Source organism: Petaurus breviceps, unplaced genomic scaffold, assembly GCF_028583685.1.
Source record: "Petaurus breviceps papuanus isolate PSGF00001 unplaced genomic scaffold, PetGlider_PUasm1.0 90845, whole genome shotgun sequence".
Taxonomy (NCBI): Eukaryota; Metazoa; Chordata; class Mammalia; order Diprotodontia; family Petauridae; genus Petaurus; species Petaurus breviceps.
The window spans coordinates 7,535,348-7,562,621 of record NW_027187359.1 but is presented as its reverse complement, the minus strand read 5'-3'; the positions used below and the strand labels follow the sequence as shown (position 1 = coordinate 7,562,621).

The window sequence follows — 27,274 nt, the reverse complement described above, 5'->3', positions numbered from 1 at the left end:
TGGAGGAGAGAGCTTGAAATGAAACTTTTCCTTCACAGCAGAGAAGTGGGGAACTACTAAGATAGAATATTATATACACTGTCAAACAAGGTTTCTGCATGGGATGCTTTTGCTTTATTTGTTTTTGCCACAAAGGAGGGCTCAGTATAGGTGGTAGGTGGTTGGGAAATAACTATGATTGGTCACTAGATTACCAATCACTAAGCTATGTATACCCTTTGACCAGAGATGTGGTTAGAAGGGAGAAAACAATTCTGGTTAAGTGAAAAATAAACATTTCTTAAAAAGGAAATGACTAGGATATAAATACAGGGTCAGGTTCCTCATCTGTTAATTTAGGGCTTGTACTACATGACCTCTGAGGTCCCTTTAAGCTCTAAATATATTAAATTATGACAATAAGCATCAACAGAAATGTTTTTTTTAAAGGAAAAAATAAAAGGCCCTTTCTGCTCCTAGATCAGTGTATCAGATCATTCCTCAATCCAATTACCATGCTGCTATAGCTGGTGAGAATCTAGAAATGAAGTCAGATGAAGTTCCAATTAGGAACACTGGGAGAGTGGTCTTTACAGCCTTTCTAGGGGAGAGATGATGGTCGATACAGTTCTGCCCAAGGCAGAGTAATTTGCAGGCCTTAGAACATTTTATAAATTCCAGAATCTCTGCACCTGCCATCAAGAGGTCACTGCTTATCCATATGTAGCTATTACATGTCAGAAGATATGAAGACACCATCCTTGCTACGAAGTAGCCCATGGCCCCAGAAAGTTGACAGGAGGAATTAGAGATGGGTTCCCAGAATCCACAGGGATAATATCCACCAGGGCATTGAGTCAGTGCTGGAGTAGACCTTGCTATAGACAAGACCCTCAAAAAGATGGAAAGGAAGGAAACTTGCTGGACTGGGAAATGCTAAGATGTTGGTCCAAGCCTGGCAGAGTCTCAGGTGAGAAGGTCTTGGATATATCCAGAAGATCCCTCTTTTTCTCTCATCTCAGCACTTGTCTAATGTAGTATCTATCTACGTAAGAATTATGAGAGGCAATATGGTGTAGTGGTTAGAGAGTTGGCCTCACAGGGAGCAAGACCTGGGTTCAGGTACTGTTTTGGATTCACATTGTCTATATGATGCTAGGCAAGGCATGTGATCTCTTAGCTCCCTAAGCAATTCTATGACTCTAAGTTGTAGAGAAGGTGGTGATTTACACTGACAAAGGGAATCAGCTCCCAGGGAGTTCTCTAGTCACAAATCAGATCATGTCCTTGCCTGTTCCAAAAACCACTAAGCTATACTATTCTAGCACTTGCTACTAGAGTGTGGGGGAAGGGATGAACAGGTACCTCAGGCAAAGTTTCCTACTACCTGATGTAGCTGCATCAATTTCTTCTCTTCCCTCTGCCCTCCCTCCCACCGTGGCCCTCCCCGGGACCCAAGTGCTGATGCCCACACTGTGCTGCCCCTGCTCTTACCAGATAGGCTGAAGCTGGACTCGTGAAGGTCCCTCATGCCCCCATGTCGAGTGACTGGCCGGGTGGGAGTGTCTGCAAGTGGAGTTCCCATCTCTTTTTTCCCAGCATGCACAACCACAGCTACATCCCCCAGATAGGGAGTGCGATCCACTCCCTTAACCTTTAAGCTCTAATAAAGGGGGAGGGAGGGAGAAAAAAAAAAGACAACACCATCAGAGCCAAGTGGTTTGACTAGGGGCTTCTTCCAGGGATACTCTTGGTGGCCGACAGAATACTGTATATAGCCACTCACTTCATTTTTATTATAACTCTATGTAGCAAAGGATTTATACATTTTGATTTCTAAGAAGAATTCTTTTTTTGTGTCCTTGAATTGTGTATGAGTGCATAGAGAAAGTCCCAGGCTCATCTCCAACATTAGGGAGCCCTAAGGGTAGAGCAGGGGGCTCACCTGACATTGGAGTATATAGCTTTTGGATATATTAGAAATTAATAACTACTGCTAATATAGAATTAAAACCAAATAAAACGGATGGTAGTTCATACACATTCCTATTGTCTAACATCTAAAAAGCAATGCCACTTATTGTCACTGTAATTTCATTATGGAAATAGCTCTTATATAAATATTTCATCTCTCAGCACTGTCCCTTTGACAAGTGAGGCATCGTTCATGTCTGGACCACTCTCCCTTCTGGCTTTCTCCTCTTGAAATCTCTTGCTTCCTTCAAGGCTTAGCACAGGAACTGTCCCTTACAAGAGGCCTTTTCTGATCTGGTATCCATTAGTCCTTAGTGACCCCCTCCCCATTACTTTGTATTTACTTATCTGTCTACATATTGTATTTCTTCAAACTTTCTTCCCCTCCCCATCATAACCCACCAGCTTGCCCTGGTAGAATGTAGGCTCCTCCAGGGTAGAGGCTGGTTTGTTTCTGGCACCTGACACAAGACCTCAAACACAGAAGGCACTTTATAAGTGCTTAATGAATTGAATTGAGTTAGAACAACACTGATTTTGAGGATTGCCTCCAAAGAGATAATTCTTTCAGAAAATTTGCCATGATGCAGGTAGAGAGATACAACTTATGGATGGGTACCTATTCCCACTACAGAGCACAAATGGTAAGAGGAAATTAATTATTCATTCAGAATTTAAAATTTAGATTGTGGAAACAATAAGCCAGGGTTGTATCTTATTAACTAACTGGTTAGCATGATTTGGTTGGCTCTCTTCTTCAAAAATTGTAAAACCACTCTTAAGGTGATGACCATCTTAACCAGGGAAACAAGGAGAAGCATTATGTAAGAGATCTCAGAGAAGACCATACTTACAAAATTGTTAACAAGTAGAGAAGAGAAAAATGAATGGGCTCATTAAAGAAATATGATGTTATAAGCTTTAGTTCCTAAAAATATTGATGTATCAAATTTCCCCGTAAGTGTTGGAAGTATCCAATATCATACACAAACAAGGCTGACCGTCTCCAATTCTATAGCAGCCCAAAGTCTATCATCCTTTCCTGTGCTCTCAGTGAAACAGGTTTCCCAGTGTGGGGGTGAAATTAGGCATATGTCCTGTACAAGTCCACGCTACTCTGCATGCTAAGGATAAGGCAGGGGAGGTGCTGTATTCATGTTCTACATAATTTAGTGATATAGAGAAAGGTTCTTTTTCTTTCTTGCCTTGACCTCTATTTTGGGTTATGGTCTTTTTGTCCCTAAACACTGAGATTAGGTCACATGTATGATTATTTTAATCCTCTCTCTCCCTCTCACATACACACAAACACATGCATATTTATAACTGGAATGGACATTAGAGGTCACCTAGTCCAACCTACTCATTTTACAGATGAGGAAACTGAGGTCCAGAAAAGGGATGTCTAAGGTCGAACAAGTAGGTCAACACAGAGTCATTGAGGGAGGCAGGCAACAAGCATTTATTTAGGGCTTACTATGTGCCAGGCACTTTGCTAAGCCCTAAGGATACAATCACAAGCAAAAAGGAAGACAGTTCTTGCCCTCATGAGGCTTACATCCTAATGAGGGAAGAAAACACAAAAAAGGGTGTTAGAAAGCTAGGGGTAGGGACATGGGGAAAGTATCTGTTGTGAGGAGCAGGGGAAACATACTGACAAAATCTGCAAAGCCAGAAGCAGAGGAATAAAGTGTGGTTGGCCCAGGCCCCTTCCTTAAATGTAGACTAAAGGAGGAAATCACAAATAGGAGAAAGGGGGCTAGAGGGAAAGAAGGATGTTTCAGGGTGAAAAGTCCCCATGTACTAAGCTGAGATTTGTACTCGGGGGCTTCTGGCTCTGAATCTAGGACTTTTCCATAGCACCATACTAGATACTGATGCTGGGATGAGACCCAATGTAGCTATAAATATCAGTAATAAATTAACTTGTCTCCTTCAATAGTATTACATAGGAACAAAGCTTTGGAAGATGCTGGAAGCAGATACAGAATATGACAAGCTATCACACCCTCTTATGTAGACCTCCACTGACTTCTAGAATGCTGACTCCAAAGCCAAACCTTGACATTAGGGATGTCAGAGGAGAGGAAGAGAAGAAAAAGCAAGTTTCCTTTGGAAGAAAGTAGAACTTTCTGCCCCCCTGAAATCTTCCTTAATGTATGTGAAGGCTCTTTGTAATAATAATAAAAAAACCCGCAAGCTTCCATTACTACAAACACTTTCAAAGAATAATCTAGCATAGTATATGTCTGCCCAAAGATTCCTTGGAACATTTGGCTAGCTGTGATTTCTAAAACTGGCATTCAGCCAACAGAAAGCTGAGACAATGGCTTCCTATGTTACTTTGATTCCAGTAAGAAAAAGCCTATAATTTAACAGTCTTATGTGTGTATACACATTAGGAAGTGACCCGTCTCTCTCCTCCTCTCTGTGCCTCTCTATAATGACTCACATGATGAGTATTAAATCCTTTTAAGAGTCTCTCAGTGATATAGATCAGTTATGATATTAGGTTGCTTTTGGGGGGGATAATTGGTTAACCCTTTAGGTAGAAAACTTCACATCAATTTTTTTAACAAGAATTTTTCTAAAACATATTTAAATTTTTCTAGCTCCAGTAAACAAGAGTATATTGAATATATAATTTAACCTTTAAGTTCTCAAAGTTATCATTATCATTACTGTATTGTTCAGTCATGCAGAGGTAATGGAGTATTTAGCTAATTCCATACTTATGTAAATTCACCTTATTTTCTTGAAGCAACTCCACCTATCAGCTTGCTTTCTTGTCATTTGCCTTGTTCTCAGAGAAGTGGGGTGTAGTATGTAAAGTTAATGATTCTTCTGGGTAGCTTTTTTTTTTTTTAAAACAAAATTTGTTCATAGCAGTATTCACACTTTGCCCAAATTGTTTCTTGATTTCAATTAAAAAAAATGTTCGGTTTTTATCAGTATCTTTTCTTCACTAAAGTCTCTGATGCGTGATCATGGTTTGGAGGTGATCTGGGCTCTGGAAGGTGACACTAATGGAACACCACTGTGGCTAGCTCTACCAAGCTGGGAAAATTTCAAGGCAATGGGCACTATGTTTAGCATCTGAGGACCAATCTTGCTCAGATCAGAGAAACTCATGGCTGGATATTGCCCACCTAGTACTAATACTTTCGGTCACAGAAACTTGTGGAACTGCATACTTAGACACAGAGAGGACGTGCTATGTAAGCGAGCAAAATGCATACCCTAACTGATGAAACACAGAACCTTGAAGTATTAGTGTGGTCTTTGACTTTTTAGCAGCATTCAAAATGGCTCTCCATTGTTTCAGCATCAGTAGCCACCTCGAACTCATCGACTTCAACTCACTACCTCACTCCTCTCCAGCATTTACAAACAAGGATAAAACATTCATGAGTTTATCATTTTTCTCCATTTCTTCTTGCTTCAGGAGGTGGGAAGGGTTACATCTCATGTTGATTGCCACATTGTCTTCATTTCCAGCAATACTGCCACATCTTGTGGACTTTCTCCCCACCTTATTTCATCCTTCTGCCCTATACATATTCCATGTTCCAAACGAGCTGGATTACCAGCTATTACACATTCTCATTCTATCCTCTTCTGCCTTCAAGCTCTCACATTCGCAGTGATCTATGCCTAAAATACATTCACTTCACATCTTCCAAGCACTGTTTTTCCTTCACGGCCTGCTCAGGTGCCATGACTTCACTAAAGCATCCTCAGCTAAAAATGATTCTCCAAATTTCTTGTAGTGTTTTGCCTTAACTTCTCCTTTGGCCTTACCACCTTCTCCCTTATAACATATTTATTTTATAAGCGCCTTATCCCCATTATTAGACTATATACTTCATGAGGGCAGGAAGTGTGCCATAGGTGTGCTGGAATCAGCTTATACCAGCTCATGAGAGTCAATTTTTAAATTTCCAGAGAGAGCACTTACATCTCAGAAATTGAAAATTGACAAATCAGGGCTTGATTTATTGTGTCGTTGATTGTCTAGTCTTAAGGAAGTAGAGTAGAAAATGTTAATAATGAAGATAAAATTTAAAAGTGTATCATCCATACTTTTTTTTTTGCAAGCCAGTTTTTAAACATTTACAAAGCACACCCCTGTCTTGTCTAAATCTTATATCTATCACCTAGCACAGAACTCTGTTCAAGAAAGCACTGAATGTATCATTTAATCAATGAATGAATTATTCCTTAAAGTTAGAGACTGGGATGTTTTTCATCTTTGTAGCCCTAGTCCCTAGCATGGTGCTTCACACATAGTAGTTATTTAATAGATGTTTGCTGACTTGCATTGAAGATTGCTTCTGAAGACCATTAAGGTCAGGGTGTGTTTGTTTAACCTATAGGTACAATGGGATTTTGTGGTTTTTCTTAATGGTGTTAGCTCTTCAAGGTTTCTTCATTCCAGATACCTGAAGACCCCAGAGTTTGGGGGAGCACAGGACTAGTGATAAACAAGGTCAGCAGTCATATAGAACACCTCATGTAGGTTAAATGAGGAGTACTTGTAATGTTACTTTTTATAAATGCAAATTTAGTTTAAATTTTAATTTATTCATTTTTGTTGATGCTAAGGTATGGAGGCAAATCTAGTTTTATGCAAGGCTGGTATCTCTTGAGAAAATTTCTTCCACTAATTATTTACCATTTCAAAGGCTTTTGTGAAGGAAAAAATTTGATAAGGGACAAACACTTTGAGGGATTTTTGATCTCAGTGATGTGGGTTGTCTTTCCAACAGTACTGATTGCAACAACTATCTTTTCATCTTGTTTGATTCTTGTCTGTGTCCTTCCCTAAGATGCTGCAGAGGTGTCCACTCAGCATTCTGGTAGCCTTCCTCTAGGCATGATGACATATGGATAAGAATGGAGCATGTTGGCTATTCACTGGCTGTCTTCCATTATGATTATTATATGACCAGCTCTCTCTTTTAAGATACTCATCTCTCTGCTAACTTTCTGTATGCTGTTTTCCTATGCAGGTCTTCATTGGTAATATGTTGCAGCCTAGTCACATTCCCCATGTACCTCTCCATTGCTCTTTGGGTTACTTCTGACTTTAATTTTCTGGAGACTGTGATATATTGAGATATACCAAATCATGACAAGAATATTGATGTTAAAAAGGAGAAGCTTGGAGGGATGAAAAGTACCATACAATTTCCCAAAAGCAGTATAATTCTTGGCTCAATCCATTGTCCAGTCTCAGTGTCTATCCAAGATATATACACACACACATACATACTACATGCATGTATATATATTATATCCTATATATATGTATGATATATAATGTCTACTATGGCCTTCATAGTCTTTTGACCATGAGTTTTGTTTTTGCAAGAGGTTCCTTTATATTGAGTTTCTATCCACAGAATCATCAACTATTGAAGTAATATTGGGAACTGAGCTTTCATTAACTAAAAATCCTATACAGCATCCTTAGATGTGAACTTTGGAAATATTTTTTCTACTTTTTTTTCCTCGTACTACCTAGCTAATATAGAGGGAAGGAAAGACCTACTATAGGAATTCACAGAATTGTTGTCAAATGTTGATGAGATTATCTTATCATAAATGTTAAAATCTTGTATTACTCTTCTGGCTCAATGTGAAATATTTTTTAGAGGTTGTGTTTATGCCTCTTGTATTTGGTCCTTATCTCAGTATAGCATCATAGGTGAGGACTATGACTACCCGATTTGCTTTTGGATTTAATATCTTCAACTTTTCAAACATATGCATTCCCTAAAAACCAAAATCTTCTTTTGTATGGATGATGTGTTATTGGATTTCTTCTCTTAATTCTGTTGGCTCCTAAAAGAGTGTTTGGGAACATTCTGAACCTTCAGCGTACAGGATTATAGAGAGCTTTGATATTTTGGTACAAAGAATTAGTTTCACTTTTCTCTTTTGCCTTTTTGAAGATCTGTATAAATGAGGTAGGAAATTCATCCTCTGAGATTAAGTATTGTTCCTCACTTCATTAATAGCATGAGGGATCTATGCAATGGAGGAAACCCAAAGAGAGTACAATAAATTTGTAGATCAAGGAAGTTTTCTGGTAATAGAAAATGGGATTCTGCTAGATAATAGACAATCCTAAATTCCCCTTCATGCTCTCCTAGGAGCTCAAGTCTGTCTGGTGATTTTTGAAATCCAGTTGGTGATCAAAGAATAGTAAATAGTATAAACTTCAGAGCTAGTAATGTTTTATTTCTGTTTTGTTTTGTATCTCCAATGCCTAGTAGAATGCTTGATTCCTAGTAGGCACTGTATAGATGCTTGCTGAATAAAAGGAAACTGTTCTCTAGGTATTAACAATCCAGTGTACTATTGTCACTAACATACTAACCCCTCAGCATAACAATGCTAGCCATAGGTTAATAAATAAATTTTTATGAAAAATTTTTTTTAAAATTTTTATGAAAAAATTTTTGCGGAAGAGAACTAGAAGACTGGACATGGGCAAAAATAAAGGTCCTCATAGATATACGGTCAGAGGGGCCTTGAGACTGCAGATAGGCCATCCATCTCATCCCAATCAAAGGGGGCACAGAAAATCTTCCCACCTCACCTTGTTCTATGGATCAAATCAGATCCTATATCCTTGCCCAAGGTAAAAAAGGTTTTGCCCTAGAGACTAGAACCAGAAGCACTGGGGTAAGCTGCAAAGGAGGCAGATTTAGGCCTTATGTCAGGAGAAACTTCCCAACAATTAAAATTATCCAAAAGTAGAGTAGGTTTCCTTGGGATGTAATGCATTCCTCCTTCTTGCAAGTCTTCAAGCAGAAACTGGATGACTAGAGTGTTTTACAGTGGGAATTTCTTTTGGGTTTGAATTGGCTACTATAGCCAGTGAGGTCTTGTCCAAGTCTGAAATTTTGCAATTCTGTGAAAACAGGGGCTTCAATGGAAAAACTACATGAGTAAGAAGGGGAAAAGATGGCCAACTTTGAGGCAGATTCAAGCAGCCATTTGGGAAATCTTTGGAGTAGAATTAAGGATGGTCAAACTCTAATGATTGCCTTAAACAGTCAGTAAACAAGTACTGCTATTGGCTTGACTACAAACAGTGTAACTAGTTATTAAAAGTTTGAAAAGACTAGAAAAGAAAATTTAGGGTAAATGTCCGACAGAATATGATCAGTTAACTACATCTCTTCTCTAACAAAAGGCCATCTGAAAATGTCTCATCCCTTGAAATGAGAACAAATCACAATCTGAACATCCAAGTGGTGATGATGATAACTTTTATAAACAAACTTTCAACCTTTTGCTTCCTGGTGGAGAGGTTCTTATGACCATTGGAGGGAATAGAAGTAGGGGTTAATACGACATGCCTAGGAGGGTTGGGGGTGAGAATCTGCCTCTCAACTCAAGCCCTTGGATAGAATCTGCAATCCAGAGCTGACTCTAGGGCTGGGGATAGAGGAATCATTTTGTTCTGGGGCAACTAGGAGTTATGATGGTGTAGATGCTCAGAAGGAGTCCCCAAGAAAACATCTTCTCTGAGTCTGTCTTGAATAAAAACCTAGAAAATAACCTCTTCCTGGGTATTCCCATTTAAATGGGTACCTGTACTTAAGAACTACAGGCTTGAGGCCAGTATCAGATCCTTGAGCTGTATAAAATTTTCTTCTCACCAGGAAATTTTCTCTGGCATCATATACCCCCAGGAAGCCAGTGGTCCAAAAAAGCCCCCAAACCCTGAGTACCTGCTATGCTCAGAGCACTGTCCTAGTGGGAGAATATCAGGGGGAAAAGCAATAACTAAGACATGAGCCCTGATCAAAAGTTCAAGCATAGACTAGGGGACTACTTATCCCACTTATAGGTGGGATATCTTTTAGTCCTGGGTTGGACTAGATGACCACTGAAGTCCCTTCCAACTCTCAAATTCTGTGATTCTGAGTATAATCTAGAAGCAGATGGAGAAGTTGGTGGTAAGAAGGGAGGATGAATTGTTTTTAAGGATTTCATGTTCCTGAAACAAGGGACTTCTCAATATTTGGGTGGGGAGAGACCTCATACTTTTTGATGGATGAGAATTCTGGGGATTGGGGCTTGAGCATTTGGGACAGAAGTTAGAGACAGAAGTAAGGGGACCTAAATGCCTGACAGGGACACCCAGCAGGAAATGCAAAGAAGGACCAGAAATAGGTCAGGCTAGCAGCATTTTAAAGTAACATTAGGTTGAACTATAGAATTCACACTTTACTACAATTACTTAGGGAAGCCATGATAAGAACAGTGAGGGAAACAGCAAAGTGCCTTCAGGAATGTATTTCTTTCACTGAATTTCTACCAATCCCTTGAACCTCACCTATGTGACAAGTCTGAAATGGGCGACACATACAAAGTACCCAGGGCCCAGAGGTGTCCATTTGTATTAATATCAGGACACCCAGGGCTCGACTCAAAATGATGTTAAGCCTCTTCCTAATAAGAGCTAGCATTTACATAGCTCTTTAAGGCTTGAAAAATGCTTTACAAATATTTTCTCATTGCATCCTCCTAACGACCCTGAGTATTATTATTTTTATTATCTACATTTGACAGATGAAGAACTGAAGCAGATGGATACTAAATGATTTGCCCAGAATCATGTAATTACTAAGTGTCTGAGGCTGGATTTGAACTCAAGTCTTCCTGACTCCAGATCTGGTACTCTGTCTACTGCACCACTTAGTTACTTCTATATTCCTAAGCAATACAGAAGTGTGCAGTCTTCTCTGTTCCACTGCCCATCCCATTGCCTGCCAGGAGCCCTAAGGAAAAAGCCTGGGTGTCAAGGTCATGATGAATATGCAGGACTGATCTATCCATGACTCAGATTTCCTTTGATAACTTTGAAAGCTGTGGAAGCATAGGTTTTTAGTAGAGCCCTATCTAATGCTTATATATCCATGATCCATTAAGTATATCCATAATAGAGTTTCAGGGAATAAAGTAACTCCTGGGCAATCACCAGGCTACAGGAAAAATTTACCTACATCAATTGAATCCTACTTGGAGGCTGGACCAGTAATTTCCTACCATCCTGGTATCTGAGAATGGGTGCTGAGAATGCTCCTATTTTCTTTCCTGTTAGAGAAATCAGGGAAATGCTTTCTCCTGAATTCCCTTTTGCCCCACTGACATTTTCTATTCTTTCTGGTTTTTTTTTTTTTTTGCCAAAGTGAGATAGGGTTGAAGAATGAAACAGAAAAGACTTTAAGCTAGTCGAGGCCTCAGGCAGGCTCTGCAAGGATTTGGTAGGAAGTTAAGGGTACCAGCATTTATGAGGAACAAAGAACTTGTCTATGACATATCTGTAAGCAGCCCAAGGACATAGTCCTACTCTCCTCTCCAACTCTTACCTTTTCTCTCTGGACCAGCTTCTTGTACACAGTATCTGGGAAGGATCGAAGCAGGCAGAACTTGCCTGTGCCCTCGGCACACATGAAGACTCCATTCTCATACACGACTCGTCCTCGGCTGATAGTGACCAAAGGTACCCCGTGGCAGCGCATGTTTTCATATAAATTTATGTCTCCTCCTTGCACTTGAGTGCTAGCTGAAATGGTCCTGGGTGAGGAGGAGGGAGATGCTGATGTCACAGGTAAAATGCAAGATGCTTTACAGATAGTACTTAGGGGAACTGTTAAATACTAGATAAGTTAGTATGGATTACCACACTAATCTAAGAATACAGTAAAAGAACCACTAACAAGTGATAAATTTTAGCGAATCAGCCACTCAGAAAGCAGCAGGGAATAGTAGAAAGCCTACCTCAGAGACAGGGAAGATTTGGATTCAAGTCTCACCTATGATACATCTAGGCTTTGTGACTCTGGCCAAGTCACTTACCTTTATAGTGCTCTAGGCAACTCTCCAAGACTAAAATTTGTTTCAGATATCAGTCTACCGCTATAGAGAAAGCTCCCTATACACTAAATGAAATCTGAGGTCCAATTCAACCCTGCCCTCCACCCCTCCCCACCCCCCCAAATAATCCACCTGGATAAAACTGAACACTCTTATTTAGCTTAAGAAGAGGTTTAAAATAATTTCCCTGGATTTTTTTTTTTAACACTGATCTTATTCTCTTCTTGTTTCATAGGTATTCATGTGCATGTCTTTAGTTGGTGAGCTCCTGGAAAGCAGGAACTGTTTCATATCTACCTTTGTATCCCCAGGACCTAGAACAGTGCCTTGAACATGGTGGGTTCTTAAAACTTTTTTATGGAATTGAATGAACTCAGTGCTTCAAACCCCTCCATCCTTCTAACCCCAGAGTCTAGAAAGAGGTCAGCAAACTTGGCCAGAAGGCCAAATCAAGGCTTACATTTTAAAATACAAGATTTCTAAAAAAAATGTAAAAAACATTTTTTGGCTCCAGTTATACAAAAATGGGTGAAGGTTCATTTTGCTGGCCCTTATTCTAGAATGCCAGCTCTCTTAAAAATCCCAAGTCCCTTAAATCCTGGGATCTGGTTTTACTTTGTAGCCTCTGGGTCCCACACAACTACATCAGCGTCAGCTCCAGGGATGATGCGGCCCTTTCGGGGATATAGGTTGTGAATCTTGGCTGCATTTGAACTAGTAACAGCCACGAAACGGTTTTCATCCATCTTTCCTCCCACCTGGAAAAAAAATGACAGAAGAAATAAAATAAGAGTGTCATGAGATGCCTGTATAAAACCATGCAATCTCCATCGTTTCTCTTTATTCCTTCCAGAGGCCTATTAACTTGGCTGGAGAGAGCATGGTCTTTATGAGACCTAGGCTGTATTTAGTTTCTTTGCTTTATTTTATAAGCATTGAGTATACCCTAACCCCATCCAACCATTTTTAAAAATTGCCTACCAGTGCTCCAAAGGGCTGTGAGGTATAAATCCATTGTAATGAATAGAAAAGCACTGTAATATCTCTCTCTGTGTCTGTCTCTGTCTCTCTCTGTCTCTCTCTCTCTGTCTCTCTCTCTCTCTCTCTCTGTTTCTCTCTCTCTGTCTCTCTCTCTGTCTCTCTCTCTCTGTCTCTCTCTCTCTGTCTCTCTCTCTCTCTCTCTGTCTCTCTCTCTCTCTCTCTCTCTCTCTCTCTCTCTCTATATATATATATATATATATATATGCCCTCTGAGAAATGAGAAAGGTTTTTGATTTTTACATTACAGATTTCCATTTTTTCCCTTGGCAGATGCCTTTGTTAACTTATACTATACTCTCTTTGGGCAGCTTATAGTCTAAATAATATAGCACTGAATTATGGGCCTAATATAATAGGTTCTGGCATATCAGAAACAAAAATATTCACCTAGATAGACAGGTGATGAGACCTTTGAATTAGGTCTCAGTCTCATCAATGAAACCTCTTTCAGTGGAGAAGAATTCTTGAGCATTCCTTTGTTCTTTAACTGGCCCCCTCCCACCAGATTCTTAATGACTGAAGCATGGAGAAAGATACATAATCAATACTTCCTTCCCTGACATCATGATCCAGATTGCTGCTGTGGGGCAAAGGTGACTTAAACCTTATGGGAAGCAGAGCAAAATGGTAGGAAAGAATGCCAGATTGAGTGGGAGGAGCTGGATTCATTCTGGTTCTGCCACTGACTACCTGTGTGACCTTGAATGGCTGAGTTTAACTCTGTGGTCCTGAGTCCTGGGCTATGTGACCTCTAAAGGTACCTTCCAGCTCTAAATTTACGATCCAATGATAACTATCTGCCTTGCCTTTGTCCTCACTAAAATGGCAATCGAGGGAATTAGCCTGCTTATGGTGGTCATAAATGCCAAAAAAATCCCCCCAAACCCAAACCTCCTTGGAAGTGGTAAGTGATTGTGCCTGGGTGACTTAGGGATTATGGAAAGGCTTAGTCCCCATAGAACTGCACTTCTGGGGACTATTGTACCTGCTGTACCTTTTGTATCAATCAGTCTTTGGAAGATTCTTTGGATAATAAACTGTTCCAATAAACTGATAAAGCCCTCCTAAAAACCTGCTTAGGTAACATAGCCAGTATGAAAACAATGTGAGGCAGGAAATAGAGAAATTTAAAAAAAAATCAAGAGACCCAGAAAACCTACCACGCCTCTCTCCCAGATGATACTCATACGATCTTGTACACCACTCACTCCATGAGGGATTTTAGTGAAATCCTCCTTGCCCATTGCCTTCTGTTTTGTGGTGAAGGGCCGATGGTCAGAAGCTACGATGTTCAGAGTGTCACTGAAGGGACAGAAGGACATGATGAGTAACAGATTAAATTAGCTGCTACTTAGCTACTAGTTGATCAAAGTGTCAAAAAGCAGCTCAAGAAATTAATCTGAAATGGTTAGAAATCTCAGCATCATCAACCAATTTTTTAAAATAAGAATAAGGACAGAGAGGAGCATTATGTATGATGGAAATTTTCATAATATAGAAAATACACCCCTGGGTGCCATTGGCACAGTAGAGTGGTTATTGGAAAGACTACAGAGTCTTTATCTTGCTGCATATCAAATAGTAGATTATTTTTTTTCCCTTAAGAATGATAAAATAAGTGAGAGGTGTATTTCCAAACAAGGACTGAAAAACAATTATATTACATATTTGACCAATAATAAAGTAAAGGCTTAACAACTAAACTTTAAATTCATTTAAATTAGCAAAAATTACTTTGCTTATGCAAAGGACCTCAATGAACATATCTATATATATGACACAAAAATTTTAATTCAATTCTATAAAACATTTTCTCTCTTTTAAAATACATTTTTTTTAAAAATAGAGAGGCACTATAGCATAGTGGACAAGGAGGCTTAATTTGGAATCAGAAAAACTTGGCTCAAGGCCTGCCTCTGACACACTGGTTATGTTACCCTGAACCAGTCACCTACTCTCTATGGGGCCCACGAAACTGTCTAGAACTATAAATTGTAATGCAGGTAACAATATGCATTGGTAGAGGGAATTTCCTTACTGGGAATTCCCCATACCAATGAAATCACAGGTATGATTAAAAAAACATTACAAACATTTTACTCGTGTTTTTTATTTTTACACTGAAGTCTCCCCCCACCCCCACAAAAACCCCTAACATTTAGAGGTTTTTAAAAATTTGATATAAAAAATGGCTAGCTGTCATAATTTAATTGAAATTTAAGTTTAATTTCCCTTACTATCTTAGAATTGAAAAGGGCTTTTTCAGGCGGACTGGGGACAACTTGGATGACCCAGATTTCTTTTTCAGCTAAGTATGCCTTAATGCCTTCTTTGCTTTCAGTAAGTTTCCCTGCAGCAAGTGGGACATTCAAAACATTCCAGTGATGTTACAGCTACACTCAAAGCACTGTAGTCAATGCTCCATAAATACTTATTGATGACTGATGGTTGTTTTTCTTTTTCTTTTTAAACTGAAAAGCAGTTTTTAGAAGAAAAGGTTGACCTGACATTTTCCCTTCTTCATCTCCTCGATTTATTCAAAACTACAAAATACAGTTATTCAGCATTGGACCAAAGCAATGCTAGCAGAAACACAACATGTCACTGGAGTCTGCCTTTTTCAGTTTTTCAGTACATAGGGCCTACTTGACACTTTCATGATAATGTGCAACAAGGACTTTATACTTCACCATAAAAAGCAATTAGCAACTCATTGGTAGACTTCAAAAGCTACTTCAAAACAGCTCTCTGAGAATTTCTAAGGCAGGAGCCTGAATGCACACAGCTGTTACCTTTATTGAAGCCTTTGTTGGGAACATGGATAGAAAATCTCAGAATGAATCATTAAAGATGGCAAGAGATGAAGTTTAGCTTTTATTTACCTTTTTGGGTTAGATTTGTGATTTCATCGGTCACTCCTGGTATGGAAAATCCATCTATCAATTCAAGTAGACACCTGCTCTCCAACTTGAGTCTTAGAGATTTGTCAAGGCTACTGGGGTGAGATGACTTGACCAAGGCCACACAGCACATATGTGTTGGAAGTGGGCCTTGGATTAAGTTCTTCCTGACTCTGAGAAGAGCTTTCTATTGATTATTCAATAGAAATATGCCAACATTCAATATTTTCCATTGAGTGCCTTTCAATATTACTTAGGGAGGAACAAATGTGGGTATCATGAATGAAAAGTAGGCACTGCATGTACCAGATGGGAGTGCAGGAGAAAAGAGATGATATTTGGGATATAGTCTGAACGATCTCTTTACATTCCCTTCTTTATAAAAAAAGGAGGTCATTCTTTGGCATTAGTCCATGGGCTTTCTGTTTGGGATGACCTTCCACTGATGATTTCTTGCTACTCAAAAGAGTCCTAGATTCCAGGGGGTTCAAAAGAACCAGCACTGGGCCCATAAGTTGTACCAAGGGCATGCATTAGTTCTGATATCTTTAGTTCTTTCCACCCAAGGTCTTTTATGATTCTCAGTGTACTCCTTAAAAATCTTTTAAAGGGAAAACTCATGGACTTCTTCTGGGTAAAAAAGTAAGGAAAATTTATTTGTTAAATGTTTTGTTTTGAGATGACACCTTCCTAGCTTGCCTAGCCTAGAAGCGCAGCAGTCACCAATGGGCCTTATTCCACTACTGACTACTGATTGGCACTACTCTTCCATTACTGACCTGGATCAATTAGTTCTTCCTTAGGCAGTGTAATGTTAATGGGATATAAGATCTCTTCCCATTAAGGGAAGCCTGATTAGGGAAGGCTTGTTTTTTAGGAAGGCCCACACCTTTTGTTACTTTGTAATTAGGCAGTGGATCACATGCCCTCTGACCCTGAAGAAGTGTATATATACTGTTGAGGTTAGCATTTTGCTTTGGGGCTCACTCATTGGAAGAGTGTTCATGTGATTTGGCCAGATGAGACTATGAGTAACTGTCAAGGAGCTCCCCCAGCTTTGAAAAATCCAGATGTTGGTGTTTCTCTCTCTGGTGACTATGTATATATTGCCTTGGTCAGACAGTTGGATCTGTCTGTTGATCTGTGCTAATTCCTCAGACAGTCAGAAGTCCGTCTGTTGGTCTTTATTTCTTTGCTTGTATTTTCTCTATTTTCTTTCTGATTTTCTCTGAAGTTCAGGGTGCTGACTTTTCTCCTGAATTAATGAATGTAATTAAAAAAGATTGTTGACCCCTTGAACAGCTATCTTTTCCTAGTAAGGCAGATCTAAGAACCTGTGCTAACAACCGTTCTGGGTATGCCAGTGTAGTTGCCTCTACAGGCAGCCTCATGGTCTCCTGCTGCTAGGAGTTCATCATATTAGTGCTAGACTTAGTGTAGACACTTGACTGATGTCAGCTCTACTGAAGCTCAGAACTCCTGAGCTCAAGAGTTCTACCATCTTCAGCCTCCCCAATTGCAGGAATTATGGCTGTACACCACCATGCTCAGTGAAAAGCAAATATTTAGATAAATGGAGTTTATAACTATGAATTAGTAAAGACAGTACTTAATTTGTAATAAAAAGTTTTTATTTCTTTTAATTCTTCCTCTAACTGCTTACAAAAAGAGCATATACCAATCAAAGGATGTGCCATTTTCTCAAATAACAATTCTGTTTTTGTTTAAAAGTACAGGAATATGTGTTCTATTTCTAAAGAAAATCTCAGAGGCAATGTGCATACTAGAGAGAGAACAAATAGAGTCATGAACACCTGGTTTCAAGTCTTTGTCTTTGGGCAAATCATTTAACCTCTCAGTGCTCCAAGCAATTGTAAGAGACAACAAGTTGCAAATCTATTGCCATTCTGCATAGGTTGAGGGAGTTTATTCACAGGTAGTTCTTTATATCAATGAAATTACAGGTCCAAACCAAAAAACAAACTTTAAGGGAAAAAGAAAGACAAGACAACCTACCTCTTGGCCTACCCTAGACAGGGTAATGGCAGCCCTCAAATGTACATGCCCAAAACTCTGATGGGGTTGATCTTCTTACCTAGAACAGCTTTTAGGGTCAGAAATCTCCTGGATGATAGGAGCTACAACCAACCTATGGGTCAATGCCCAATCTGGCCAAGGGACCACTCTGCTTATGCTTCACTTCCTAGGTCAGTAGTGTGTGCATTAGGCCATTGGGTGGTCACTGGGGCCAGCTTTTAAAGGTGGTTGTAGTTTTATCAATTACATTAAGGAGCTCATTAAAGGGAATAACTTTTTTCTTAAAGAAAGAAATTTAAAATGCTCAACTTTCCCTTTGTAAAAAAGGAACATAAAACTTTGACAAATGGGGATAACACTAAATATATATGCATGCGTATACATATACACACATGCATATATATGTATGTACACATATGCATATATACTTTAGCCCCTCTGTTCACATATATACACATGTGTGTATATATACACACAACATATCTATGTATGTACATACATATGTGTGTATGTGTATTTCCTTCAATTCCATTTTGTGGTAAGTTAGAGAGCAGGGGATAGGAAAAGAAAAGGGAAAGGAGACACAGAGGAAAGAAAGGGACACAAAGGAACTCGATTGGAAGGGACCTCACATCTAGGTCATCTTGCTCAACTGCAGGTGAAGAAGAATTCTCTCTACCATATGCCCAACATGTGGCCATCTGTCTCATGACCTCCAGTGATTAGGAGCTCACTACCATCTGAGATATCTCATTCCACTTTTAGGGAGCCCTGGTTATCTTGGAGTTTTTTTCTCTAGCATTCAGCAGAAATCTGCCTCTCTGTATCCTCTTAGCATTGTTCTAGTTCTGCTCCATGGGGCTTCAGGCCAGTGCAAATGAACTCCCTAATGTGTAAGTGAGGACAGATGTTTAGAAAGAAGGGGAGGGTGGTAAGACAGGTGGGACAGCCTGTCCAAGGCATATCAACCAGCTAAGACACATGCCTATATGTAACTGCTCTCTCTGCAACTCACAACCAATCTCCCAATAGAATTATCATTCATGGACAACTTTGCTCTACATTTCATAGGCTGTCAGCCCTTATAACACATGCATTGTTACATGACAGACAGACGGATGGATGAGTAGCATGACAGAGATGAAGGGATAAAGAAAGGAGAGACAAACAAAAAAATAGTAGGATAGAAAGAAGAATACAGAAGTAGAGGTGTTTAAGTAGGTTGTGAGGTATTCCCTTGGGTTGTAGGTTTCAGAATGACTTACTGACACTCTCTGAAACACTCTCTGAAATTCTAATTAATATTTGGTCATAGTTTGACAATCACTTTTTTAATCCTTAAAACTTCAGACACTTTTACTCTGAATGGGTTAGCCATTTGAGAGGTTAGTCTGAACTTATTTTGGGAGTTCTATACATGATAGCTAAAGAAATCTCATCCCATGGGCTAGGTGAAATTAAACTGATGTCCAATGTGGCATGTGGGTGGTAGATTCTTCATCCCTAGACAGAGTTTTCTCAATAATCTGTAAATTCTCATCCTTACACACATACACACACACACACACACTCACACTCACACACACACACAAAGAGTAATTCATGCTGGTGATGATAATGTGAAGACAGTACAATAAGTTCCTTACTTGGCTAGCAGACTCATGAGGTAGGTGGAAGTGTTGGTGTCCAGCCTCAGAGGGGGCACTGTGACATAAGCAGCTGCGTGGGACCAGTCCTGGTGGTAATAGTGTAAGCCTGTCAATGTGGCATGTGCAGTGGTGGTCTCTGCATAGACAACCTTACCTGAGAAAAGGATAAAAGAATGTTATCGGGCATTGTAAATCCTTTTTTTTTTTTTTTTGGAAAAGGAAACATTTCATTGAATCAAATTTTTGTTAGCCATTCTTTATCAAACTATTTTTGAGAATTCAAGTGTATCTTTGTTTGTGAGTACAGAAGTAAAAGACTTTACTAAGAAAAGGAAAGAATCGCCAAAAACACATAGCTATAAATTTCCTGCACTCAATATTCAAAGACAGTAATGGTTTTGCACTTGGATTTCATTGCTCTATAAAATAAACAATGCCTTGAGGGTTTTTACATGGAAAGGATGCTTTCAAATGGAGAAGAGAGAGCATCTTTTAGGTGTTTGGTCCCAGAATACAGTCTAGGATATTCTGTCATATAGTGAGGCCTTTGTAAGTCGAGGATTATTCCCTCTCTAGTCTGATTCAGATTCCGCCATCTTCTGCAACATGTGGAACAAACATGATGGGGTTTGGAAATGAACCAAATCAAGAAATAAATTAAACATGCAAAAACATTAAAGTGGTTTCAATTCAGTTAAGCTTTCAGTTTTCAGAAGTACAAGAAGATGAGAACTCACCATTTTGAAACAGCTCCTATTTCTATAGCAGTATGATTAAAGTAAAAAAAGGAAAGTGATGAGAGCAATGGCTCAAAAAATGAGATTGATCAAAGTTTTTCTGTAAGAGAAAAGCTAAATTCGGTGAGGTTCTTTTTTCCTGAGCATACTGAAAACCATTTATTCTCTGTTTTCATAATTTGTAGTCTACTAAATTCAGAAAGCATATTTTTTTTATTGTTTTGCTACACTGTTTCTTCTCCTGGTTTGTCTTGTCTCCAATAAACTGGTAAAAACCAAGAGGCCAGTTCAGCAGGGCATAGTGTCACATGGGTAGAGCACTGGACTCTTTGAGTCAGGAAGACCTACATTCAAATCCTGATTCAGATATGTACTAGCTTTATAACCCTGGCAAGTCATGTAAATCGCTGTCTGCCTTGGTTTCCTTAACTGTAAAATGAGGGTAATTATAGTTCTTACCTCCCAAAGTTGCTGTGAGGATCAAATGAGGAAATATTTGTGAAGTGGTTTGTAAACCTTTAAAGTGCTGTATAAATGCTAACTATTATTGTGGTTCCACTTATAATTAATCAATAAACATTTAAAAGAAAATTTAGTTAGCAAAATTTTAATTATTACTTGAATTAATGATACCTCTAAATTTATTAGAACTGACATGATGATTTTATGAGCACACCAAGCTATACTGGATACAAAGTATCCTGTATGTTCTTTTTTTTTTTTTTAAAAGCAATCGGGGTTAAGTAACTTGCTCAAGGTTACAGGGCCAGTTATTTCTGGGTGTGGTGCTAAGTGTCTGAGCCCAGGATTCAATCTCCAGGTCATCCCGACACTGGAGCCGGTGCTCTTACTCACTGAGCCACTTGGCCGCCCCTTATCCTGTATGTTCTTAATGCCTACCATCTGTGTGTGATTTTGCAGAAGCCACTTAACCTACCTGGGCCTCAGTTTCCTCACTTGTAATATGAAGAGGTTGACTAAATGACCTTTGAAGGCCTTTCTAGTTCTATGATTTGAAGATGGAGAGAGGGGGAGAGGATGGGAGAAAAGGAAGGAAAACAAGAAAGGACTGAAGGAAGGAAAGATGGAAGAAAGGAAAGAAGGAGGGGAGGAAGGCAGAAAGAAAGGGGGGGAAGAAAAAGATAGAAGGAAAGATGAAAGGAAGTAAGGAGGAAGGGAAGAAAGGAAGAAGGAGGGGAAAAGAGAAAGAACAAAGGAAGAAAGGACAGAAAGATGAAAGGAAGGATGGTAAGAAGGAAGGGAAGGAATGATGGAAAGGAGGAAAGGAAAAAAAGGAAGGAGGAAAGGAAAGAAGGAAGAAAGGAAAGAAAAAAGGAAAGAAGAAAAGAAGAAAGGGAGGGCTGTATTCAGTCAGAAAATGAGGTTGAATCTTGCTTCTGCTTTCTTATTACTTGTGTGGTCTTGGTTAAGTTAACCTCCTGGACCATCCACCACCTATAAAATGAAGAGGTCCTGCAGTCTCTTTCAGCTCTGGATCTATGATCATGCAATCCTAGGGGTAAATGACTTTGGATAACAACAGTTTTCATTTCTTTAGTGTTCCTGACAATGATGAGATCAGAGGAGTAATTCCAATGATCTTCCTTTTACAGATAGTGGAGCTGAGTGACTTACTGGGGTCCAAAAAGCAAAGAAAAGTCAGAATCAGGCCTTAAACCCCAGTCTCCTCAGTCCAGTACTCTTTCCAGTGAACCACACTGCCTCTCTAGAAAGCAGTAAGTGCTTAAGAAAATGCTACCAAAGCTCAAAGGAGGGAGCAGTCACTGCTAGCAGCTAGCTAGGAAGGAGCTGAGAGATCCTGTGGTGGTAGAATCAATAAGATTTAGTAAACAACTACCTCAGTAGGAGGTGAGAGAGAGGAAAGAGGAAAAGAATTAAGAATGGATGACTCTTTTAAGAAGTGGAAGGTGTTCTTGCCCTTGACAGAAATAGACAAGTTAGAAGGAGGATAGCAATGGAAGTTGGAAGTAATGGTAGGGATAATCAAATGGTGATTAAGTTCATAATCTTGGTCTCAGCATCACAGTCTAAACTGACCATCTTTTGGTAATGCAAAAGACTACCTTCTACTTCTGTTTTCAACTGGAAAACACTTTACCTGGAGGGCAGATAAGCTTGATAATTTAGGAAGTGTTTAATGAGAAGTTGATCCTTTAGCCTCAAGGCCTGCCTTTTCCCCATACTTTGATTAATAAGCTGACTAATAATTAATGTAAATGAAGAGAAAAAAGTAAACTAAACAAAATGCTAGATAAAAATAGCAAATCTTAACTCTGGAAAAGAGATGAAGAAATGTATCCCCTCTTCTCAATGCCTTGTATATAGTAGGCACTCAAAAAATGTTATTTGGGGAAGTGATAAACCTGGTTTAATTTTTCTGTTTTGTTTCCCCAAACAGATGGAAGCCTCTCTCTTATAACTCAGCCACCATCACCCTACCCTCCATCATTTATAGCATTGTTTCTATGGAAAACGGTGATCAAAAGTGCAAACTGAATTAACAAATGAATTTTGGAGCACCTAGTATGGGGAAAGTGTGTTAGATAGGTAGAAATAAAATCCATTTTCAATTTGGAACTTGCCTAAATTCTGGCTATGAGCTAGCTGGTTATAGTTCTTTTGCTAAAAGACGAGTCTATTCATGCAGACCTGATGTTGTCCCTGACTTATTTGCCCTAATAGACAGCAAAAACTCCCCCAGAATTTGCATGTAGAATGGAAGGAATTCTTAATCCAAAGACAAATGAGATCATTAATGTTATTAATTTTTAACTGCTCTCAGAACAAATAAATTTTCTTTTCCAAGAGAAGCAGGGAGGTCTGGATTCAGGTCCTGCCACTTACAAATACTACTTGTATGATCCTAAGTAACCTCTGAAGGCTCTATCCATTCTATCAGCGGATAGAGTACTGGACCTGGAGTTAGGCATAACTGAGTTCAAATCTGGCCTCAGACACTTACTAGTTGTGTGACCCTGGGAAAGTTGCTTAACCCGAGTTGCCTTAGTTTCCTCATTTGGAAAATAAGCTGGAGAAGGAAGTGGCAAACCACTCCAGTACCTTTGCCAAGAAAACTCCAAATTCAGTCACAAAAAGTCAGAAACAACTGAACAACAATAACATCAAGTCCACTGGTCTTTTCCTAATTTAAAATTCTACAGAATGGACTCAGAGTAAGGAAGACCTGGGTTCTAATTCTGCTTCTGCCTATGACTTACTTACAAAGACCTTCTCCTTACTAACTATGGGGGCCCTGGGGAAGTCATTTAACTTATGTGTTCTTCAGAACTCCCTAGGATTTATCTTTAGTGGAAAAAGCATCCCAGCTCTGCTACTTACTGCCTTTGTGACCTTAGGCAGAAACTCAATTAAACTTTACGGGCCTCAGTTTCTTCATCTGTCAAATGAAGAGACTGGATTAGATGGAAGAAAAGGGTCATTAGAAAAACAGGGGAGGAGTGTTCAACGTTCTGGGAAATCCCAGCAGCCCAAGTTAGCCCCTTTGAAGTAAAAATTAGAGAAGAAGCCAGCCAACCTTGACTCCAATCACTTTGTAAATCCTGTGACCTAAGCTGAATTTCATCAGCCTTACCTTCTTCCATCCCTGCCTGCAGGCTTACCTTGCATTTTAGCAGCAGCAATGACATCTCCGGCAGAGATACTGGAAACGTTGACCAGGTAAACTGGACAATGAGTCTAAACACAAGAAATACAGTTCTCACAAAATGGGTCTTTCAACAAACAAGGCATAGGATGTAGATAGCATTTTCGTAGGAATAATAACTTTTAATAAAAATAACTCTAGGGGCGGCTAGGTGGCATAGTGCATAGAGCACCGGCCCTGGAGTCAGGAGGACCTGAGTTCAAATCCACCCTCAGACACTTAACACAAAAACTAGCTATGTGACCTTGGGCAAGTCACTTAACCCCAATTTCCCTACCTTTCCCCCTCCAAAAAGCAAAAAATAAAATAAAATAACTCCATTGCCAAAAAAACTCTATTGGAGAATCTATTCTCTTTTCTCCCAACACCCCCCCCACCCCAGTGGATATGGCAGACCTGATAATTTTGTGCCTTGCCCATAGAATGGACATGGTCAGAACTCAAATTGTGTCTGAGGCATTTGTATATAAACACAGAGGCTGCTACCCACCAACTAAGCATGTTTAAACTTCATTCTCTGACCCATGACATGGAGGTCATTCTGTATGCGTAGATTAGTGAAAGACTGACCACTGTCATTGGTAAGTATTTAAGTCGCTCATTTTCTACCCTTATACCAGAAATGAACTTTAAGGAAAAAAGGGTAATGAACTTTAAGAAAATTCCTATGGAAAATGGACATCAATAATTTATCAAAAGAGAATGTTTTTATCTGAATGTGACTTGAAATTTACTAATAAAGCCTTAAGTGACTAAGTACACAGTGGATGGCATATCCAGAAACCAAGGGGGCTAACCTCTGACAGCTAAGTTTCCAAATAGGCAAAATATATCCTAAATCAAACTCAAACAAATTAAGTTTAACCCAAATAAGCCTGTTCTTGGATGTAGAGATTTTGGTGCTAGGAAGAGCTCTGTCACTAACTAGCTCATAGACTTGGTGCTAGAACCACAAAGGTAATTGAGTCTGATTCCCATCCCTCTCATGTTACAGAAGAGGAAACTGAGGTCCACAAAGTCACATAGTTAAAAAGCTGAAGAACCAGGTGAACCTTAGGTCCTATGACCCTGGATCCAGCACTTTCCTCCACTCTACCAAACTGCTCTATTACCTTCGATAAATCATTTAACTTCTCTAGGCTTCAGTTTCCTCATCTATAAAAATAAGGGATTTTTCCTTGACTGTCTAGTTTCAACCCAGAATAAGGTATCATTGGGAGAAACTTTGAGATTAAAACTATAGTTATTAGCATAAGATAAATACCGAAGTGGGGTAGATAGCCTGGTTCTCCAAAATGTTGCTTTGATGCAGCCTTTTTTTTCCAGTCCACATAACAAATATGAAGCCTCCAATACATCTAAGGTACTGGGGACATAAAGATTTTGAAACAAGCTATAGGCCCTGCCCTCAAGGAGCTTACATTCTAATAATGGGGCCGAAGGCAGTATGGCCTAGTGCTGAATCTGGAATCAGAAGAGCTTGCTTCTAATCCTGTCTCTGTCACTTACTGCCTGTGCTTCCCTGGGCAAGTCACCTCAGTTTCCTTATCTACAGAATGAGGAGGCTGGACTAGATGATCCTCAATGATCTCTAAGGACCCTTCTAGCTATCTGTTAATCTTTCATTCTATAAATGCAATTAGTTACAAAGGAGGATCAAAGGGCTATGAAAAATTTTAAGGAGTTATAACTTTCAGCTGGGGAGCTGGGGCAGCCATCATGGAAGAGATGGCATCTGAAATGAGTTTTAAAGACAGGGTTGTAATAGGTAGAGAGATGGGGATCGTGAAGGATAGCCAGTGCCTGTACCAGGAGGGAACCTCCGAGTTTGGCATTCTTTCTCCTACTCTCTCTACTGTCCCTTCACCCCCTCTTCACCCTCTTTAAGTGGCCCCTTATGATGGAAGTACCAACTGGAAGCTATTTATCCTTTGGTAGTGAATCAGTTTTTATCTGATTCTGATAGGAGGGGGCTGTGTTTTGAGAGAGGTGGCAGCAGAGGGACACAAAACAAAGTATCTGAGAACGATGAAGAATAAATTACAAAAGGCAGCTGTTAGAACTTCTGCAAGTTGGGGTGGTTGGGTTCTGATTCCAGGAGGGAGGAGGGAATGCTGCTTACCCTGTTGGCAATAGTGATAACACGGTGGGTTGCTTCAGCTTCCAGCTGTTTGGGGAAACAGAACACAGGAAGGAAACAAGATTCATCACCCTCCAAAATCAAGTATTTTTTGAAGGTAAGGAATTGTGCTAGGTAGTGTCTCGTGTAGGGCTGTATGCCTGCCTGTGCCACACACATTTACAGAGATTATCTATCTTATGGTTCCCTGTGTTATCTGAGATCCCTTACATATATCTGCAAAGAGAGACCTGGGTTTGATAGCTTCCTCTAATACTCACTAATCATGTGCTTTTTCAATAATAGCCCAGAAAGAGGAGGAGGAAGGGCTCTGATATTTTTCAGTCTTTTCCCTTTCTTAATCCAGCTTTGCCCAGACTACCCTCTAGTGCATGGCTTTGGTTTCTTAATGAAGGACAACACAGGGCTGTTCCAGTTCCCTCTGAGACAGAGTTATCATTAGAGCACAGTGACGGAGGCTTTACTCCAAGGCCCCCAAATTTAAAGAGAGCAAAAATTTAACAGATACACTACAGATACAACTGAGCTTAGCACCTAGCTCACGTAGTATTCATCTGTGAGCCCCTACAAAAATCATTGGCTCTATCCTTCAGCTCAAATGTCCCAGTCACTGCTTGAATTATTTTTACATTATAAGTTATAAAGCTGATTGAGGGTGTGGCCTGAACTGCCAGACCAAGCACCAAAAATTGCTAGTTATGGTTCTGTCCTGAAAATCTCTCTCAAAAAAGCTTTAGGCTATACTTGTCCTAAATTATCATTTAGGACACTATGCTATCCTGAGAATACAAAAAAATGATCTCTGTGCAGCAGTCAATTGGGATTTTCCCTCATGGAATGAGGAAAATATACAAAATCCAATTTATATTTGTAGATGTCTCTAACCCCCCCAAATTTTAAGTCCCTGTGTGAAGGCAGATGGAAAAAAAAAAGCCACAACAAACTTTTCTTACCTCCTCTGGACGGCTGATCTCTATTCCTTCAGGGCCTGTGATGCCCAAATCTAGTGCCTCTCTGGCACCCTGAATAAATAGCAAAGAAAAAGGAAGTTGAGAATTGTTTATGAGATAGATCCAAGATGAAAATAATGAACCTCAAATGGGAGAACTATACAAAAACTCGGCAACTTTTTCTTTTTCCTCCATCATTTTTCTTTGAAGAGAAAAGCCTTAGGGCTTAGTTTGGGCCACTTAGGTTTGGCTCATTTGGCAATTATGTGCCCCAATTCACAT

At 39.5% G+C, this 27,274-nt stretch overlaps 2 protein-coding genes across 3 annotated transcripts in view; both read right to left on the bottom strand.

Annotated features, from left to right (window-relative positions):
* TMEM214 (transmembrane protein 214) overlaps nucleotides 1-3,752 on the bottom strand; it is a 131,929-nt gene extending 128,177 nt beyond the window's left edge. The window contains exon 1 of the mRNA XM_069072029.1: nucleotides 3,748-3,752. The gene's annotated coding sequence lies outside the window, so the exon portion shown is untranslated. The remainder of the gene's footprint in view (nucleotides 1-3,747) is intronic.
* The window catches only part of DPYSL5 (dihydropyrimidinase like 5), a 133,485-nt gene that overhangs the window by 4,666 nt on the left and 101,545 nt on the right, over nucleotides 1-27,274 (bottom strand). The window contains exons 5-12 of one of the 2 annotated variants that reach the window (XM_069072031.1): nucleotides 26,996-27,064; nucleotides 26,025-26,069; nucleotides 23,859-23,934; nucleotides 19,478-19,634; nucleotides 14,055-14,196; nucleotides 12,469-12,611; nucleotides 11,346-11,553; nucleotides 1,474-1,642 (exon numbers count right to left, since the gene is read on the bottom strand). In XM_069072031.1, the coding sequence (XP_068928132.1) occupies nucleotides 1,474-1,642; nucleotides 11,346-11,553; nucleotides 12,469-12,611; nucleotides 14,055-14,196; nucleotides 19,478-19,634; nucleotides 23,859-23,934; nucleotides 26,025-26,069; nucleotides 26,996-27,064 (1,009 nt within the window). The remainder of the gene's footprint in view (nucleotides 1-1,473; nucleotides 1,643-11,345; nucleotides 11,554-12,468; nucleotides 12,612-14,054; nucleotides 14,197-19,477; nucleotides 19,635-23,858; nucleotides 23,935-26,024; nucleotides 26,070-26,995; nucleotides 27,065-27,274) is intronic. The other variant, XM_069072032.1, reaches the window with a different exon arrangement.